The 22,057-nt window shown below is 38.9% G+C and overlaps 1 protein-coding gene across 2 annotated transcripts in view; it reads left to right on the top strand.

Annotated features, from left to right (window-relative positions):
• The window catches only part of LOC111570492 (semaphorin-6D-like), a 263,043-nt gene that overhangs the window by 229,933 nt on the left and 11,053 nt on the right, over nt 1-22,057 (top strand). For both annotated transcript variants that reach the window (XM_055018212.1, XM_055018211.1), the window contains exons 21-22: nt 16,788-17,038; nt 20,136-20,267. In XM_055018212.1, the coding sequence (XP_054874187.1) occupies nt 16,788-17,038; nt 20,136-20,267 (383 nt within the window). The remainder of the gene's footprint in view (nt 1-16,787; nt 17,039-20,135; nt 20,268-22,057) is intronic.

Below are 22,057 nucleotides of genomic sequence, written 5' to 3'. Positions count from 1 at the left end.
TCAGCAAAATTTTGCATTTTTAGTGTGTATGTTTCTGCTTGAAGGTTGTTGTTTTCTGGGCTCAAGGGGATTTTGAAATTATTGAACCTCATTTAATTTAATGTAATTTAGTAGTAATTCATTGTTTATTTTAAATTTAACCAATGAATCTATGCACCATTTCTTTAAACCAATCACAGTCATTTTGGAAGGTGTTAAGCCCAGGATGCAGTAACTGTGTCCCTTCAAAATGCTGTCAGTGGATTAGTTTAGCAAAGCACCTTGCACACAGGGAAGCGAATGTCGTCATTAAAATGGATAATTCACTGAAAGAACCAAGCTTGTCTTTTGTGCTATCCAAATCTTTGGCAAAATTCACCATTTTCAGCATGTAGGTTTCTGCTTGGAGGTTGTTGGTTCCTGGTTTAAAGGGGGTGTTTCAGACTGGTAGCAGCAGACTTATACCCACAGCCCACATCCAGACAGTCAGACCTGTGAGTGAAATAACAATGTTTGGGAACATCATTGACAAGTGCTCTTGTGCCATAATGGTGATGGCAGTCATCAGGCATTCCACCAGTAAACACATTGTTCAGTTAATCAGCGCTTGTGTGTGCAACTGTCTGATAGTTTTCCTTAATGTTAGCTGAATGTTTTCCTTCCCTGCTGCTGTGATGGCAGCTGATGTAACTGAAGCGCACACACACACACACACACACACACACACACACACACACACACTTTGAGCTGATTTGTGTCTGGCCTGCCTGATTGCTTTTCTTGTTGTTTGTGTACATGTGGTTGGATGAGTGGCCACTTGTGTGTATAGTTTTATTAGTCATGTTGTGCAGACATAAATGAGTTTACATAACCGATTACCAGGACTTTACCATCCCTCTTATGATTAGGGTTTTAGAAGTACCCTGTTTTAGTTGTATGCATGTAAACATTGTATCCCAAGTTCACAAACCTGGATAAGCCTGCAGACAGATGATGCTACCTGGATTACTTTGGTAGGTTTACGTCTTGTCCTGGTTTCTGACTGATGCCGACCATCTGCAGAGGCAATGATTTAGGCAACTTGAAAATAGAAACACAATCCAAGCTCATTGGTAACGGAACTGGTCTTAAAAGTGGTTCGACTGTGTCAGTAGCTGGCCATAGGGATCCACCAGTCATGGGAAAATATTCCTTCTATTCAAGATCACTGAACTTTATCTTGAAAATCCTATTCCACCTGAGTATTCTGTCCTTCATGGTGGCACTGACAATCTAAAATGATTCAAAATGAAGGATATGGTAAATATTTTCCGTCTCCCTCCTCTCCTGTTGTTGGCAACAAGGTGGATAAGTCAAATATGCTGCAAAATGTGGCACATTTAAGTAGCTTCAGTCAAATCCCATATTTTGCCCCTTTTTCAGAAATTATTTAAAGTCTCACGTCCCCAGAATGTATCTTTTCAGCTCAAAATACCACAAGGTGATTTATTTCACAATCACGGTTTAACTCCTGGTTTTAGTCCTCTTCTCATTAGGTTCTTTCAGTGTTAACGTCTCACATGTCCCCAGAATATGTCTTCTCAGCTCAAAATACTACAAAGATTTCACTATAACTGTACAGCTCCTGGTTTTAGTCTTGTTCTAAACAGGTTATTTCAATGTCTGCAGCTGTAAATGCAGACAAGTGGCTACGTTTCCCTTCAGGAAGAAAACTCTCTGCATCTGTGATTGACAGTGCGGCAGCTGACACAGACATAAATGAATTTGTGAGACCAGGACTTTCTATGACTTCCAACGTTCTAAGTGATTTACATGGAAATATCACTGAATTGTCAGCACTGCCTCTGTTGTGAGTTTGTCAGACAACACTGCAGTTATGAAATCTGTATTTTAATGGTGCAGAGCAGCAGCTTGGAAATGGCTCTAAAGGAACTGCTGGTTCAAGTTGTAGTCTTAGTGAGTCATTCTTTCATACTCTTGACAACAGAAACTGAAAACAAATGAATCAGAGCAGCTTTATTGTGAATTCAGCTGTTTTAAAATACAGTATGTGCGAGCACAGAGAGCAGGAGAGAAGTAAGCACATGTAAACACCACAGCAGAAACATGAAAACACAGGTAAAGACTTAGGTCCAGCTGAAGTTTAGTTAGCTCGCTCCAGAAAGTACACTGAAGTCAGTGTAATGTCCTCAAAAAACAATGAAAACATCTCTTTAAGTGTGTATGTGTCTCTTTTATGTTTGTGTGGACAAACTTTAGTTCAAAACCATCCAATTGAGGACAGTTTGTCTGTTCCCCACAACTTTAACAGGCGTTTTGAAGGTTGAGACTTGTTTTTGTGGTTCAAATTTAGGCCATAGTTCGGTTCCCTGGGACTTCATTAGTCTGCAAGCGTCCTTAAAAAGGTGCAACCACCTGTGGGAGGTGGAGTGTGAACATTTTCTCTGCTGTCTCTTTGCTGACCTTCCCTCATCAGTCTTGATTGACTCAACTAATCAAGAGACCGCATTGCCTTTGACTCACGTGCGCACACACATACACACACACACACCCACACACACACACACACACACACACACACACACACACACACACACACACACACACACACACACACACACACACACACACACACACACACACACACAGCGAGATGCCCACATTGATTGACCCGGTCGATAAAAACACAACATGGTGCTCGGTGGGAATCAATCAACAACAAGGAAGCACACAGTTGGAGGCGTTTCACACTATCAGATGTCTGTGTGTGTGTGTGGCTCTGACAGAAAGAGCGGATTATTGTCTTTATACATAATACATACATGAATAAGCGAGCAGTGTTTGTTGTGAAGCACAAGCAGTAGCTCTAATGACTGAACCCGAAACTTGCCTCGCACATTATATATAGCTGGTTTCCGTCCAGATGTCAGAGAATCCAGGACAAAGAAACTGATGAGTTATCAGGGTGATGCAGTGACTCTGCGCAGCTTCTTCAACTCTCCACTGAGGTTGCCAGGAGACGCTGCACAGGAGGACTGAGCGAATGGATATGCTGCTGTTTCAATACGAAATAGTTCCAGCACGTAATTCCACAAATACAGTTGTTACATTTCTGTTTCTATCCAGGTTAAAGAAATGGGTTACAACCCAATTATCTGCAAGCTTTAGCAGTGTTTCTCCAAAGTCAGGCTGGTTATGTATGGGTCATTCCACCTCAGTTTACCAAATTAAACGATCTCATATTTGCCCCTCACTGATTCCTTGCTCATGGAGCAATAACTTTGGATTGTTGGTTTCTCTGTACTTTGTTTAAAGTCCAAAAGGTCTTTTTCTTACTATGTGAAGTGCTATAAGATGACATATGTTGCGAATTAGCACCATATAAATAAAACTGAATTGAATTGAATGAGTATTTAATTAAGTAAAACATGTAAAATCTAGTGTCATGGGTAACACTAACTAGCCTAGCTTGGCATAGAGAATGGAAAAAGAGGGAAGGGTCTTAATTCACTAAATGGTGCCTGGCTTTTTTCAATTTGACAGTTTGTTTGTTTTTTTAATTAAGTGGTGAATGTTGATGAGTTGACAGTTTGTAAAATTGGGTTTCATAGTTGGGTAAGTTTTTGGGTTAAAAATTCTCAAAGAGGGGAGGGTCATGTCAATTTTTGTATTGTTTTCCTTTTACCAATCTATAGAACAATGTTTGAAGTGTCATAACTTGAGAAATCACCATCATATAACTGGTTTGTATTGTTCTACCAATGCATGGTTGTATATTTGAAGCTCATATGTACATATCAGTGAGCCTGAAAAATTTCAGGACTACAGCTACATTATTTCCCAAGTTATGGCACTTCAAACATTGATCCACAGATGCAAAACTCAACATGACCCCAGTTTCTTTAAGACTTTTTAACTCAAAAATGTACCACAAGTTTTACACATGGTCAGCTCAATTAATATTCACCACTTTTTATTTCAAAAATCTGTCAAGTTGAAGATGGTCAGGCATGGGGCATTCTGTGAATTGACCCTTCTCTCATCCACTATGCTAAGCTAGGCAAACCATGCCCTAAATGCAGCTCTGTGCGAGGTGAGATCAAAAAGTTCAGAGACTATACCTATAAAAATCAAATCCCAAACCTGATTTAAAATTGGCCACCATTGAAGTAGTCTCTGTGTGCAGTAATACACAGTTCCCAGTGCTCCTGCAATGCTTTTAACAGGTGAAACACCATCTGTGATGAATCTCCTAAACTGTCAAAATGTCACCTTTTCAAACTGAATTTGATTTTGCGGTGAAGGAAGAGCCAAATATGATAAATATTATTATTCTTGTGGGCAAAAAACCCATGTAGCACAGAACTTGCTGTGGACTACGCTGATATTTTAAAGATACTGGATGGAGCAGTGCATTAGTATACATATTCATCCGTATGTTTTCATAACATTTGCAATGGAAATCAGCTAATGAATGGTAAAAAAACACCCTTTTATTTTATTGCATGAGGTTAGCTGCGTGTGCACCAGTGTTTAGGTGCTAAATGTAATTTGGAGATAAATGGGCCGAAAATGGCGTAGTTAAAAAGTTCACTTCATTCTCGTCAGTGATAAAAAAAAAAAAAAAACTTTTGTAGTGCTTCCTTGAACAACCGCTGCATTTCTTAAATTACCAAGCTAAAGCCCGAAGAGGACATTTTACATATACTTAAACACTCACTCTTTCTGAAGAGCCAGAACAAAACCATTATGAAGTTAAGTGAATTTCCACCTCTGAGTGGGTTTAATGCTTTTTCCCTCAGCTCCCATTATGTGCGTCTGGATAATGCAGACACTAAATGGCAGCTTTTAAAACCAAACTAAAAGTCTGTGGCAGGCGTATAGGGGAATTCACACATACACTAGCAGAAAAGTGTGTGTTTAAGCTATGTTCATGTGATCAGAATTATAATAGAAAGAATATGGGATTAAATGTCCCAATGGAGATGCTGTTAAATGCTATTGGGGCCCCACAGTTGGAACTCAATGCAACAAAAGTCAGTACAGCTTTCATTATTTAAATCTTTTTTTTTTCTCTCAATGCTTCATACATCTACCTTTATTTTTTTTATGTCAGGCTCAATCCTCCTCGGCAAGGAGGATAGAGTGTTCAGAGAAATTTCAGTCATTCTTCAGAAGCAATTTCTTTTAGCTACTCTCTTACCCTACTCTCTTTGCTGCAGGGTTTGTTTTACTCTACCTTTTTCTTTAAAGGACACCAGAAGTCTTCAGTTGGACTTATGTCAGTCCACATACCTGGCCAGGTCATGGTTTTCACTTTCATCTTCTATAGAAAATTCTTTTGTGATTTTGCCAGTGTTTGTTGAATCTGTATCGTTCTTAAAAATTCCTTTTTTGCCAAACATCTGCAAACTGGAAGTCAATTTGTCATCCAGTATTTTGATTATTGATTATTCCACAGGCGTGCAGGGTGTCATCTATAAATGTCATCTCTCTAACAGCTTTTGCACTCCTGCAGCACCATGTCATAACACTCCCACCTCCGTGCTTCACTGTCAGGACAATGCATTCATTGTGGTAATGATGTGATCAGACAGATCAGACAAATGTAAAATAATGTGCAAATTATGGTATTTCCAAATAATAAAATCTAAAATAGCAAAAATAAATCACATCTTTACAAAATCACAAGTTAAGGCACAAGAAACACAAATTTCCAAATTTCTTTTTTTTTTTTTACAAGATAAAGCTTTTGAAACAAATACCTGAAGTAAGGTAACGTTTGTATGCTTGAGCAGTGCAAACTACTTCCAGTGACAAGATATACTGTATTTCACTTCCCTCCAAATGGCACAGGCTCAGTAGATAGAAAATAACATTACAACTCGGGCTGGACCCCAATATCCAAATATATGGTGGTTGTGTCCCCTCCACCCCCCACTGTATCACCTACCAGCCTGACGTCACGCTTCACGTCGCCCATGTTAGTAGGAGATATCCACGCTAATGCTATGCCAGTGTTGTCGGACTCCGAAGCAGGATCAAATTTCTCAAAAACGCCCCTGGATTTTCATTCTCTGTCTGCTACGTGTGAAGAATTAGTGCCGCTATGCTGCCACAGTTCGTATGTAGTCTGGTGAAACACAGACACGATTATTGTTGCTTCGTCTGATTGGTGAAACACAGTCATGTGGTAGATCCACTGGGGGCATCTCTCTGGCAAAATAAAGCAGCTCTAATGTGGTAAATAAAAAAGTAACGAGTCGAGTGTAGCCCAGTGTAACGGAGTAAGAGTAGCGTTTCTTCTTCACAGATCTACTCAAGTAATAGTAAAAAGCAGGGCAGAGTAAAACTACTCTCAGAAGTACATTTTTTTTGAAAAGTTACTCAAGTAAATGTAATGGAGTAAATGTAACTTGTTACTACCCACCTCTGATTACAGGTCAGATTGTCTCAAGATGCTTTACAGAACCCATATGCCTGAACCCCCAGAGCAAGTCAAAAGGCAACAGTGGCAAGGAAAACACCCTTTTAACAGGGAAGAAACCTTGAGCAGAACCCGGCTCTAATGTGGGGGGACCCATCTGCCTGCTGGCCGGGCAGGTTGAGAGGGACAGAAGAAGTAGAGAGGTAGAGATGTAAAGAGTTACACTTCTGGTGTATTCTGTAAGTTTAGCGTGAACTATTTGAACACAAAGGAACCCTACTTTACGTTTGAAAGTTATACAGGTTTCTCAGTAGATATTGCCTCTTGCATCGACCTGAGTGTCACCCAGCCTTCGTAAAGTCATGTGGGATTTTATGATTGACAAAAAGGCAGCAAGCAATAAAATTCAGGTGTCAAAATAGTTTTTTTATGCAGGAAGTTTACTGTGAGTTTTTGCTCCCTAAGTTTCTTCTGCTGTAGATTTGGGAGCTCGAGCTGTTCATTTGGAGAGCTTTGCTAACTTTAACTCCAAAACTCTCCACCTAAGCGGATCAGACTGTGATGCAGCTCACTGTGAAATCAGAGAACAAAGTGCACATCTGCAAATATGCAAGTGACACAGAGAATACCGCCATTATAAGGTTGAGTTAACAGCCCATTAATGCCACCGAGGGAACATTTAGTGGTACTTCCCACCCCATCACCATTACAATCATCATCATCATCACTGCCACCACATCAGGACCTAATGTGGAGCTTAATCGTATGGACTGAATAAGTGGAGTGACACAAAATTTCTTCTGTTGGGAACAGAGAGTTCCCAGTAAGTGTAACAGGTTGCAGTGAGGTTTGCTCTCAACTTTCAAACACCTCAAAACCACCATCAACTTGTTCTTGGTCCTCCAGTCAGGATATTTGTCCTTCTCAATGCTTTGTCTCCTTTAGACACTGTTATCTTGATCTTGTCTTTTTTTCATGTGTTGTTTCATAATGTAACTTCAGTGAAATGAGACTGTCTTTTCAAAACAGCTTATTCCAATCCACATCTAGTAAAGGTGGCAATTATCAATAATAATAATTATGGCAATGATCAGCGTAAGTTGTTGTACAGCCACAACCTCTGCATTTGGAGTAGGTCAGGGTGGATGGATGGGTAGACAAATGAGTACAATTTGTTTATTGAGCCAATACTAGACATATTTTCTTCCCACAACATGACCTGTGATAAAAAATAAACATCTAATATTTTAAAATATATTAATTCCAATCTAGCTTCACCATACTTTTGCAGGACTTGAAGTTGGGGTCTACTATCAGGCTTGGATCCCAGAAAATCCTACATTTGTAGCAATTTGGGCCTGAACTTAAATGTGTCCTGTGGAGTTTTATGTTTGCATTCGAAACTAGTGTCCTCCCAGGAAAAAAAAAACCTGTCTTGTCAGCAAGTTCGTGTTCGATGCTTGGTCAATACGCTCTAGTCCGACTGAATTCTCATTGATCATACAATCACTGCTGTTACTTAGGATATAACCTCTGTTACTTAGGATATATCCTCTGCATGGGCAGCCTTCTAGGATGAATCCATTATTTTTGGTGGTGGGAGGAACAGACTCCCTGTGAACACTCCCACATTTTTACAATCTGGAGACTGCTAGGTCTAACTAATTTAACATTTACTAAACAAATAGAAACTTTGCAAACAGCAGTTTGTATATCACAGTTCAACAACCAACGTGACAAATCATCAGTTTTTCAATAGATCTTGTGCCACTACAAGTATGTTGTCATTTCAGTATTTAAAAAAAAGGTTTACATTTTGTGAAAGTACTAGCTTTGTAAGTCAATTTAAACTTTAGAGAGCATTCATTGTGCTGTGGAACATTTAGTACATCTACAGATAGATTTTTTTTCTCCCTTCAACTGATCGATTGGTTTAACAGTCGGTCCACCGAGAGTTTCTCTGGTTGAATGTAACCCTGTTAATTAACTCCTTAATTCTTCTTCATTCTTTTGATAGAAAACAAGAGTCGCTTTTAGATCAGGCCAGTTCAAGGTTGTAAAAATGAGGGGATGTTAACAGGTAGTCTGTTTCTCCCTCCAGCAAAAATAATGGATTAATCCAGTGGTTCTCAAACTTTTTCTATCAGGCCACCCTTCGGAAGACAAACCCCTCCCCATAACTCTGTAATGGCGGTGGGGATTTCTTTCTCTGAAAGAAGTCAAGTGGCACCTTGACGTGACTTGGATGTAATGTCTCTATGTGTCTTCTTAAGTTGTCTGGTCTCATACTGTCCACTGCAAGATTTTTCTGACATAATACACAGGGGTCTGTCCTCACCTCCTACAACATTCACAGTGAAGCCTTGTCATATTTTCTTGCCGTTTTTTTTTTTTTTTTTTTTTTTTTCAGGAGGTTGTGTCTTGTTTGTCTCCTGCTCTATTTTCATTTTCATCCTGGTCAAATATTTCGTCACTCTCTGCAACTATTGCTAATCACCGTGGGCGGAGCAGGATGAATTTGGGGACAGTTACCATGACAGCGCAGTTTTGAGTATTGTTGTGCACCACGAAAAACAGGTCAACATTAAAACAGTAGTTCGGCTATTTAGTTCTGCCTAGACGGACCTTTTCCTTCCAGTCGCTCGCATCCTCCCTGTCATGCCTCTGCAACCCCAGGAGGACGCGCCCCACACTTTGAGAAACACTGGATTAATCCAACGAGGCTGTTGATGAAGTGCTTTTCTCTTTATGCACCTGTGATTGTCTGACCAATTAGAATTTGCTTGTATGAGTGCGTGTCAACCAACCAATTAACAAGTCCACCTGGACACTACAGCCGTACTAATTAACATATTTGACAAGCCACAAACACACAATGTGATTGCAGCTGATTGCATCAGTAAATTGTTTTTGTTCATCAAAATGCAGCACGGTATCCACAAGCAGTAACTCCGGGTTTATTAAACGGCTTTATGGTTCTGTTTCGGCGCTGCACACAGCGCAGAAAGGAGTCTGGTGCGAGCGCTTTTATTTACCCTCCATCCACCCCGACCACCTCCTGCTGCGAGACTAACACAGCTCATAAATGTGTCTCGTCATTCATTCAAAAAATAAATTACAATGTAAGCACTGACGAAGGAGGTGAAGAGCAGCAATTTCCACGCTGCTGCACAGAAACAGCTTCATTCTTATTCAACACACACACACACACCTGACACACAGCTGCAGGTGTGTGTCAGGTGTGTGTGTGTGTGTGTCAGGTGTGAATTGTCTGACCTTTAAAGTGAGAAGGATTGTGTGTGTTACCAGCATTTTCAGTGCCGAAGCGAAAAAGTCAAACTTGACAAGGTCTCTCTTTCTTCCTCGCTCGCTCTTCACACACTCTCCCTCCATCTCTCTCTCTTTCATTTTGATTTCTAACACTCTCTCTCTCTCCCTTAATCCACGTCTGTCATTTTTCTCTCTCTCCCTCCTTCATCTCGTTGTCATTTCCCTCATCTCTCGCCCTCCTCGTTGCCGCCTCCCTCTCCTCGTACAGACTCTGTCAGTGGCGTGGGGCTTCATGTGAATACCAATGGATTTTGTGGGGAATGTGTGGGTGAGAGAGCAGCGGTAGAGAGAGAGAGCATGCTAATAGGGTAGAAGTTTCTGGAGCTTGACTTCGGTGTTTGGAGCGTCCGCCTCGGCCTTAAAGCCACAGTTCAGTTTTAAAATGGCACACACAGCACTGTTCTGAGTATTCTGCACTAAATCCGTCACTTTATCTCATGGTCGTGTTTACATTTCACTCAGCTCTGCTTTTCTTAGTTCTTAGTTGTTGCTCGGCTCTAGTTTTGCTTCCTTTGTTCTTTTTTTGCCCTTTTATATCTTATTTTCTAAGTGTTTATTTAATGTCTACTGTTGCACGAAGAGAGAGTAATGTAATTTCGATTCTTGGTATGTCATGTACATATTGAAGAATTGACAATAAAGCTGACTTTGACAGGTTCTGATTTAGCTTAAATCTGAGCTCAGTCGCTCAGAGTGTTTTATGCATGTGCAGTAAAGCAGAGAGATGTGCGAAACGTGACACAGAGTCAGTGATTCTGCTTGCTGCTGCTGCTTTCTTTACATATTGTCTTCACCAGAGGAGAAAAAAAAGCTTCTGTTAGTGTTTCAGATGTCTTGTGATTGTTCCACACATATTTGGATGTTATCATCATTAAGAATCATTATTTTACAATTTAACCAGTAGGCCTACTCAGCCCACCTTATAGGGGACAATGTAACTGCAATTTTGCACTTAAAAAGTGCAAGAAAACTCCACATTTGTAGGTTTAAGGAATTTCAGTCAGTAGTCTTGAGCTTGAAGACCATCTTGGACCAAAATTGTAAATTGTTTAATTTTTTCTCTTCTGTCTTGTTTTGATTTTCAGTTTTCCTCAATGCTTTGCATTTGAAATGTATTTGTTTACACACCAAAACTACTCGGTTAAGTTTATGCACCAAAGCTACTTGGTTAGGTTTAGGCACTGCAAGTCCTTGGTTAAGTTCATGCACCAAAACTACTTAAGTAAGTTTATGCAAACAAACTAGTCTGTTATGTCTAGACACCAACACTACTTGGTTTAGTTAATGGTACCAAAACTACTTTGACAAATTAAGGCACCAAAGCTACTTGTTCAGGTTTAAATTCCTGTGTTAAGTTTCTGCACCAAAACTACTGGAAGAATTTTAGGCATCAGAACTACTTGGTTAAGTTTAGTCACCAAAACTACTAGGTTAAGATTTAGGGAACAAAACTACTGGGTTATGTTTAGGGACTGGAACTTCCTGGTTAAGTTTACACACCAAAACATCTTTGTTTCATAGAGGCACCAAAAATGATTGAGTTAAGTTTAGGCACTGAGAGTTTTTGGCTGAGTTTAGGCCCCAAATCTACTTGGTTAGATATCAAAACTACTTGGTTTAGTTCATGCTTTCAACACTACTTTGTTAAATCAAGGCACCGAAGCTACTTGTTGAGGTTTAAACTCCTATGATAAGCTTCTGCACTAAAACTACTGGAAAACCACTTGATTAAGCTTAGATGTCGATACTACTTAAATAAGTTTATGCTCAGAAACTACTTGGTTACAGCTAGACACCAAAACTATTTGATTAAGTTTACACAGCAGAAGTACTTTGTCAAGTTTCAGCATCAAACTACTTGGTTGCATTTAGGCACCGAAGATTCTCGATAAGATTAAGAAAATGATCATGGTTTGGGTTAAATTATACTCTTTATGTTGCAAAGCTCCGCTTGGTTGCTTCTAGAGTGACAAGTTCACTGGTGGTTTTACATGCACTTATTCAAAACCACAAGAGGTCACAATGTTAGCTGCGTTACTCTCTGTTTATTAATGGTCACAAAAGATGATAATTCAATTCAATTCAATTCGATTTTATTTATATAGCGCCAATTACAGTCAAATTGTCTCAAGATGCTTTACAGAACCCATAATGAACCTAGTGAGCCTATTTGAAGTGGAGGAGGTCCATACGCAAATGTAGACAGCACAGGTAGTGGACAAAATGTGTGTTGTTTCTGGAAATTAGCAGTAGCTTGTGATGAATCTGGTGTTCTGGTGGTTTGTTGTGTTGACCACAAATTTCTGTTCAGGCTGAACAGTTGATTCTGATTCTGCCACATATGCTACCTTGTACTAGTTAATTTCATGTTGCACAGCTCTCGCCATGGATACACAGATATTTTCTTTACCTTACAGTATTTATCTTAATTCAGCCTACAGTATTTCCCGATCATGTGCCTATTGTTTCTCTACGGGACATGCTAACCTTGCATTCTTCATCTGCTTTTAAAACACCAGATTTTTGCATGACTCGTGGACATGTTGTGTAGTTGAGGATTTGTTGTTCTGTAACAGACAGTTTGGGACATTCTCACTATTCCTGATAATCTTTTTAGGATTTTGTTCACAAATCTGGACAATATTATTCCTGTGTTATCTTAGATTTGATTTGACTCCTGTTTTTTTATGTCTTTATCTTGTCTTCATGCCTTCACGTCTCATTGCCTTGCTGCAATCTGCTGTACATTTATCACATCTCGCCTTACTAAAGCATTTTTTTATCACCTCTCTGGCGTCTCGCTGAATTTCTTTGATTGATTTAATTCGATTTTCCCGGACAGAGAGAACTTCTGTATTGATTTGTGTCAAAAAAGCGAGAGGAGAGCAGAGAGGAGGAAAAATAAAGAGCCAGGAAGAGAGAGAGAGAGAGAGACTGAGGAAAGTAAATGTGAGTCTGACAGATGAAAGGAGGAAGAAGATGTAGGCCGAGAAAGCAGTGAAGTTAAGAATACTGTAAGTTTTAGACTGACAGAAAACAGAAAACAGTGACAGAGAAAGCAAAAGGCAAAGACTTCACCCAGAAGATTTCACCCCCGATGCCACAAACTTTTTACAATTCAGGCTGACAGCAGAGAAAGAGAAACTTTCAAACTGACAGAGGAGTGAGAAAGAAACAAAGAGAGGGCAGAGAAAGAAACATTTCCATGTCGGGCTGTAATTAGCATAATATTTTTCTCTGTGTGTCTCCATCATCCTATTTATAACTGTCAGAGTGAAGGACGGAGATGAAAGAGTGGAAATAACGAACATGAAATCGTCTCTGTTAAACACAGGGGGATGTGTGTGTATGTGTGTGTGTGTGTGTGTGTGTGTGTGTGTGTGTGTGTGTGTACACGTGTGTGTTAATCCTGAGTGGACTTGTAATGACTGCCTGCTCTATTTCAACAGCATTTTGCATAAAAGACAAATTTGTTGCGTGGTGTCTTGTATCAAAGCGAAGCCTCTGAGGCCTCAGGGCTCTGCTGGCTTTGAGGTTAGAGATGGTTGCCAGTTCGAGTCCCGCACCGACAGGGGAAGCGGGAAATAAACCCCCCGAACGGCCAGCAGCAGCGCAAGGCATGAAATTAGCTTTGTGTTTCTGGGGGTATTTTTGGGCCCTTTGATCAGTTTTTCAGGGACATGCAGCTCCGTCTGAGCAATTTAACTGAGCTATGAAATAATAAATCACCGAGTCAGCAGCTCCTTAGAGTGACTCTCTACCTAAACATGTTTCATTTCACAACAAAAACTCACTCAAAGCCTGAAAAGTGGCAGCAGAAAGTTAGATATTTGGAGACCAGCATTCTGTTTTCTTTCATAATCGCAAATTTGTTCTATATTCTTCATTTCTGACGTAGAATAATAACTTGGACAGTATCTTAAATGTATTTGTTATAAAGTTTCTTCTATAATGGTGATTTTTTTTTTTTACAGTTTCAAATATTTAATACACAGAAAACCTTCAGCAAAGGTCGTATTAATCCATCACAAAACAACTGCAAGGCTGCACACAAGTTATATTTTCCTCTAAGTACACCATACAGTTGCTTTCAATAACTTTCTGCACCATTTGTGGGTGTGTATTTTTAAATTCCTGTTGCAGTTTTACTCACTGTTAGGCTGCAATATAGTCCTGCACCTTTGTGGAAACTGCAAAACCACGACTAAAAGCACAGGAGCCCAGATTTTTTTGTTCTTGTATAAAGTCTGACTGGTTTAAATGGTTTGTTTTGGGCGAATCTTTAGATGATACGTGCAGAATAAAGTGATTTGGGTAAAATATTACACTTTTAAGCTTAGAATTTGATGAATTTTCTGATACAGTGGTGCTTCACCGTTCAAAGACTGTGAGAAAGTTTATGTTTTTACAGTTTCTTTCTCTGATAAGTGGTGTAATTTTCATGATTTTTTTAATTTAAAAAAAAAAACCCAGCATGACTTCTGAACTAAGCAGTGGGTTTGAGGATTAAAGTAGGTTAAGAACTTGCATCAGTCACAGATGACTAAGTATTTCTGTGAATGTCCTTACCCACTGACTAATCATGCTCATAGTAAAATATTTGCACCAAATACACTGAAAACATACCTACAAGAGATTAAATAGATTTCTATATGTTGCCCATAGATGGATGGATGGATGGATGGATGGATGGATGGATGGATGGATGGATGGATAGATAGATAGATAGATAGATAGATAGATAGATAGATAGATAGATAGATAGATAGATAGATAGATAGATAGATAGATAGATAGAATACATGCACAGATATAAAACATAAAGATAATCTCAACTACTAAAAATAAAACACACAAGCATAAAATATTCTACAAAATACACTGTTCATGTTATGTTAATTTATTTGCAGCATTTGCAGTGGCTTTCAAATACACAAAATATTCTATTAAGATCGCAGTCTCCTTGTTAATGAGGGCTATAAATATAGCAGCTTTTCATATGTCCCTAGAATGGAAATTAAGGTTGTCATCCCAACACACGTTATCCATTAGCCCCCTTAGGTTTGTTTTATAGAAATAATCATCAACGTCTAATGAGGATGGTGTCTTTAGCTTCAGATGCCGAAGTCAAGGTTGAAGTGGAAGCGTATAAAATCATCCCAGACTGTTGGAAGCGTTTCCCTCCACCTGTCAGCAGCCTGAAACAAGCTCGGAGTAAAATGTGTAGACTGCACTGAGTGTCAGCGAGCTAAATCAACCTGTCAGTCTTGGGACTGGGCGGCTGCCAGGTGAAAGTGTGTCGCTGTGAATGTGAAGCAGGACGACCGTAATGAAAAAACGCTGCTCAATCAGGCCTCCGGGATAAAACAGAGGTTAAGACAAACAAAAGCGACCTGAAAGTCACAGTTTTCATCTGTTAAAGTGGCTGAATTGCGCCGCGGTGGCTCAACGCTGACGCAGCCCAACACTGATTTCAGCCAACAACAAAAACAATAGAAACACAACAAGAGGAGTTGCAGTTTTAGAGTTTAGGCTGCACTAAAACAAAACAGGCAACACGAAAACACCGTAAACCACACGGTTCTTGTTTATTTGAGTTTCAAAACAATGTTTAGTAACATTAGCCACATTAGCCACACAACATGTCGCCTTAGGGCTTGCTCTGGGGGTCAGGCATATGGGTTCTGTAAAGCGTCTTGAGACAATTTGACCTGTAACTGGCACTATATAAATAAAATTGAATTGAATTGCTAACACTAAGGATTTTCCATTTTTTGTATCAATAATAAAAGCAATCTACTGGATCTTTCAGTTCCTCGGATGCTGGGAATGCATGGAGACTCTTGTGTTCACTCTTGCAGCAGAACATTTGGTGGGCTTTGTTCATAGCTTGAGCATCTTAGAACTCTAAGATGAAGCAGCTTCAGAAGGTAAATAAACCTGGTGGACTGTGAGGCAGCTGCTTATTCTGTTCGTTCCTCAGTTTTTATGTAGAAATGAATTAAAATTCTTATCGGCTTGTAAAATCGGGAGGGCAGAAGTGAACCTCTTCATATCGTAGCAGCTTCTACTTTACACTTTCAGGTTTATAGCCACAAAACACAATAAAAATGGATTCTTTTCACCTTATGGGACCTTTAACTAGTCTACATGTTTCAACCTCTATGCAGTATTTAATCATCTGGGTTAAGAGAAGCTGAAGATCTTAAACATTGTGGACGATATGATCAGCATTTTTGCAGTATCTGTGAAGTATCGATCGCCGCAGTATTGATCGTCCCGTCTATCCTGAGCTGCGTGTGTGTGTGTGTGTGTGTGTGTGTGTGTGTGTGTGTGTGTGTGTGTGTGATTGTGTGTTTGTATCGCTGCTGGACACACTGATGAGTCATTGTATCTGAGAGGCTTTGATGTTGTTTCTGGACCTGACGAGGCGAACGCTGCCAAACAATAAACTCTTTCTCTTTCATCTCGTCTCTCCTTCATCTCACCCCTCCTCTCCTCTCTCCTGTCCTCATTTCTCTCCCCTCCTCATCCCTCCATCCTTTTGTCATCCTCCAATCCAATCAACCCCCCTCCTTCTTCCCTCCCTCAGATCTCACCTCCTCTACGTTCGTCTTCTTTCCCTCTTTTCTCACCTGTGAACCACCTCTTTCTCATTAAGTCCAATCCTCGTCTCTGTCTCTCACCCTCTTTTTTTCTTCCTCCCCTTCACCTTGCTCTCACCTCTCCCCCATCTGCTCTTCTTCCTCCTCAACTTCTTTTCAGCAAAGTGTTTGCTCATCCAGCAAGGAAGTTGCTTCAAGTTCTGCATTTAACCTCTTGTTCTCACACTGTACACAAACACTGGATACTGTATAAACTCTGTATGTATGATGTTTGTTTTATATTCTTGTGGCACATTCAGTTTTTTTGTTGTTGTTGTTGTTGTTATTGCTGCATGTCAATGGATTCAGTTTACAAAAAAGCACCAAAAAGACAGTCTCCTCTGCTTTAACTGGTTCATTGTTTCATTTTCGTACAGATTTTAACCCTTTTTTCTGTCTTTTTCCAGGAGTCCGTCGCCTCCCGGAGCTGGACCAGCGAGCTGGTGCTAACGTCCACTACACGCTGCTGATCGCCTGCGTGCTGGTGGCCTTCTTCCTGGGTGCCATCTTGTCGGGTTTCCTGGTGTCGTGCTACTGCAGCCGGAGCGCCGCCCACCGGGCCAGGAGGCTGGGGAAGGACCCCGAGGCATCGCTGCCTCACGCCCTGTCGCTGAGGTCGCTGGCCAAGCTCAACGGGCTGCTGGACGGGCAGCCGAAGGTGGGTGGAGGGTTGAGAAACACTCAGAAACTCACACATATATGTGAATATTCATATACTCACACTTATATTCATTTGGGATGAAAAATAGTTTCAGAAGAAAAGAATTTATCAGACACTCTTTCTGTCATAGATACGAATCCTGATTTGATTTAAATTATTTATATATATATATATATATATTTTTTTTTTTTTTTTTTTCTTAATTCTTTATTTTTCAGTTTCATCAGATTTTTTGTGACAGGTACAATTCACATGCACCAGCATGTGCACAATATTATCATTTTTCTTTTTTCAGAAGACAATTTCCCATCCTGAAAGTAATATGAAATACAATAAAATAAAATAAACGGAAACATGAACATCTTCATGAACTTTAGGGAGTGACCATTGTCTTTAAATTTTTTGACTCAAAATTAAATTGACCTTTTTATTTTTTATATACGGAACCCATTTTTCCCAGCATGCTACAAACCAGTCTTGTTTTTGATTTACAAACGCTGTCATCTCTTCCATTTTATAAATATCCAGTGTTATATCCCACCATGTCAGCATGGTGGGAATATCCTGCGATAGCCATTTCTTAGTTATCGATTTCTTACTTGCAACCAACAAAACACTCATTAGATATTTATCCTTATTTCTCCAGTCCTCTGGTAAACATCCGAAATAAACAGCTTTTATTCCAGATGGAATTCCACATTTAAAAATGTCATGCAGTGCTCCATGAACATCTTTCCAATACTGTCTAATAAGTGGGCAGTCCCATAGGATGTGAAAATGGTTTGCATGTTGGTCTCCACACTTTCTCCAGCAGATAGGAGGACATCCATCATAATGTGTTTTTTGACATGGAGTGATGAAGTATCTTATCATGGTTTTCCATCCATATTCCTTCCATCTCTGTGAGTTTGTACATTTCCACTGGAGTTTCCATATTGCAGTCCATTCCTCCTCTGATATAGTCATCCCTCCTTCTTTCTCCCACATTGTCTTTACATGTTCAGTGGAATGACACAATTCATCAGACATTTATACAGAATTGAAACTGGCTTCTTCTTCGTTTTCCCATCATATGAATTTCTAAACAATTTCAGTAAGTCCATGTTGCTCTCTGAAATTATATCTGCTTTTGTTTCTATATAATGACGTATTTGTAGATATCGGTAAAAGTCTTGTTTTTCCAGTGTATATTTATGTTAAAGTGTATCGCAGCTGATAACTTCACCATCCTTAATCAACTTGCTAAAAGTTGTTATCCCTTTAGAGGTCAACATTAATTAGTCAACATTTTTTATGACGTACTATGACATTTTGACATTTTTTTTTTGATGTACTATACTATGATATTTTTGACATTTTTTATGACATACTATACTATGCTGTTTTTGACAGTATTTTTTCTGACATACAACACTATAGTGTTTTTAACAGTATTTTATGACATACTTTACTATGGCATTTTTGATGGTATTTTTTATGATATACTACACTATGGCGTTTTAACAGTATATTTATATATTTTTTTATGTCATGCTATACTATGACATTTTTGACTTTTATGACATACTACATTATGAATTTTGACAGTGATTTTATTGACATACTATACTATGGCGTTTTTGACAGTATTTTTATGACATACTACACTTTCGTTTTTGACAGTATTTTTATGACATTCTATACGTATGGCATTTTTGATGGTAGTTTTTAATAAATACTATATTATGACTTTTTTGTCAATGTTTTTTTATGACATACAATTCTATGGCATTTTTGATAGTATTTTAATAACATATTATACTGCATGCTATACTATGACGTTCTAGATTTCAGTTAATTTTAGCTGCTGTGAAGAAACAACTTTATGAAGGTAATCTGCAAACAGGTCACACCGACCTCATAGTAAGTGAGGCAGGTGAAAAACCAAAAAGTGCAAACCAACAAACAAACTTACCTGTTCCAAGTATACACACAGACTCTACAATGATTGTTTCAAGTTCTAATTCAGTTCAGCAGATAAAAGTCTACATACTTCATAAACAAAGTGGTTTCATAGTTCATAATTAAAGCAGATACAGAGAACATGATATATTTTTTAAAACCTTCAGATTCATAAAAAATGATTCACATCAGGTGACACAGAAACATTGCTGCTTATTATTTATGGGTACATTTACCTGACAAAGACACTTTAATCATCAAATGTTAATATGAGCAGATGAAAACAAAGTTATGCAGTCAGACAGATATAGTTTAACAAAATCAACATTTGTAGAGTACCAGTACCTAAAAACAAAGTGCATTATTTCTGGAAAGATCTCTAAAAATGTGATAGGATATTTTTTGGTGCTGAATATTTTGGAAATTTATATTTTTCTTTTTACTGTTTACATTTAAGCTTTTTACTTTTTTTAACTTTATGCATCTGCTGAGCCAGATAACACAAGCAATAATCTTCAAACTTAATATATGGAAATGTTACGCTAATGCTGATGAACAGATCAGTTTAAGTCCTGTGGATGATGTTTGGTGGGGAAAAGAGTCTGTAGGTGAATGAACACATAAGTGCTGCTACATTTTACATGCATTTGCAGCAGAATCTGTCAGGTTTTGTTGTCAAGGAACAAGCGGAGAGGCAGCAACATACCCAGCTGAATTTTGAGCAGCAATGTTAATATTCATCCTTTCCTCCCACCTCCTTCTCACCCTGGGGGGAGACATAATAAGCTTCACTTCAGCCTTTTATTCAGTCATTACAATCGACTGTTTCATTATGAACTCTATCCCTTTTCCGAGTGTCCTTGAGCAATAAACTGGATCTCTGAGCTGCTGCCGACCTCTGACCTCCCTGCTGAAATGTATATTTATATAAGTTCCTCATTACTAAGTGTGGAATAATTGAAAATCACCCTGAAACACCCACTGAGGATGATTTTCCTCACAGTTCACCTCATTTTTTGCTTTAAAGTTTAAAAATTGCAAATCCTGTTGTTTTGTATTCTTACATTCACTCAGATTTTTTTAATCCACAGAAAGTCAAACTGATCAAAGCTGTCATTCCTGTTCTCTGTCTTCTGCATTTGTCTTCTTCCAGGAGGACAAACTGGACGTTTCTACACCGAAGATGTACAGTTCCTTCATCCCCAACGGCCGGGCTGAGCCTCACCTCCACACCCCCGGACACCAGGGCCTGCCGCTGGGAGACCCCGACCTCAGCCTGTCCCAGGTAGGACACAGTCTGGTTCAGCAGGAAACCTGAGGGTTACAGCAAAAGATAGGCATTTTGGAAAAACATGTCTCATCTCATGTCTGTGTTTTAAGAACCGAGCTTGAATTAGAACATGGTTAGCTTAGCTTAGCATAAAGACTGGAAACAAGGGAACCTGTTAGCCTAGTTCCACCAAAAGCACCAGACTCCACAGCCATGCTAACAGCTGTGTGAATGTGCACTAATGTTACAAACAACATAGAAAGATGAAATGTCCAAGTTCCTAGGAGATAAAGTCGATGTCTGATAGAGAAACTTGGACCAATTGGATGAACTTTGACATGTTTGAGGTGCAGATGCTCGACTGTCAATGTAATTCAATTTAATTTCTATTCAGTCTTATTTATAAAGCACCAACATATGTCATCATCTAATAGCTCTTCACATAGTAAGACCTTACAAATTTTAAACAGAGAAACCCAACAAATTCAAAGTTTGTTTTGATTCTCTGAGCAAGTGCTTGGTGAAGGTGAGAAGGAACAAAAACACTCTCTTTTACATGGTATTATCCACAGAACATTACTAAACCTACCTTATTTCAAATATGTAATGTTAATAATGGTAGACCAGCTATAATGTCTAATATTGTCACAGAATTAATGTGGAATATTACATGTGGCAGCCTTTTATGCCTGCCGTTTACCCAGTTAAGTAGGGCTGCCCGATACTGGAATAAACTGACATTGTGATATTTAGTTGTTCTATGGTATATAGTGCAATAAGAAAAAGTACACTGATTTTCTACAGATGACTTGATTAACTCTATTTGAAAATCATTATTTATTCTATAATGATTGGAGTGATTTTGTAAGGTAATACATCTGCATCAAAAATAAAAATTTGTTTTTAAAAAAAAGCCGTTTGGCACCTTTCTCGTAGGGTCTAACACAGGGAGAGACATCCAAAATGTTTTTGGTTTTGGATAATATTCAGATCTGACTTTACACTCGTCATAGAGAGCTTTGTGCTGCTTATTAAAATGCTCAGACTAATTAGTTTTTTTTTTTGCATTATGCAATGGCAACAACATTATCCTTTCTATTTTCTTCCATACATTAATGTTGCATTACTTTTTGCAACCAAATCTTCCTGTCCAGTGTTTTTCTCCCGTTTCTCGCTTACTTTGCTGTTCAGATCTGGAGCCTGCATGGCAACAAAATCTATGTCTCTTAAAAAAAATATATATATATATATATATATAAGAAAAAAACTGAGTGTATCCAAGAACCCTTAAATCAGAGTAAATTATGTTCTCTCAGACAGCCTTCTCGTGGAGATTAGTCATGGAAAATGAGAACTGTGAATGTTCTCTTTTTGTATCAAGCAGCAAAAAAGTTGGAGTATGCTGTGTTTGAGTTAATTTGCCTCACTTTACATTGTGATGCCGATGCTGAAATGATATATCGTCCTCCTGTTTCCACTCTTTATGCTCTGCTAAGCTTAGCACAGACTGATTCCAGCTCTGTACCGAACACACTGGTATGAGACTGGTAAAAAAGAGGTTTGGTGTGAGGGCTGTAGCTCCAGATTCCCGTTTTGTTTTGTACTTGTTACTTAGACAGCTGCAAGCAAAATGCTAAACATTTGAGAAATAGGACTGTAGCAGTGCTTTGGACAGACAATGAAGCTAATTAAACATCGTGTGTATGCATACTGGCACTAGACGACACTACAAAATGAATGTAACGTGAGCTAATGAAAGTGAAAAACAACATGTATCCTTTACCTTCAGTGCTGTAATCTTTAGT

This window comes from Amphiprion ocellaris, chromosome 15 (assembly GCF_022539595.1).
Source record: "Amphiprion ocellaris isolate individual 3 ecotype Okinawa chromosome 15, ASM2253959v1, whole genome shotgun sequence".
Taxonomy (NCBI): domain Eukaryota; kingdom Metazoa; phylum Chordata; class Actinopteri; family Pomacentridae; genus Amphiprion; species Amphiprion ocellaris.
This window is presented reverse-complemented; position numbering and strand designations above follow the sequence as displayed.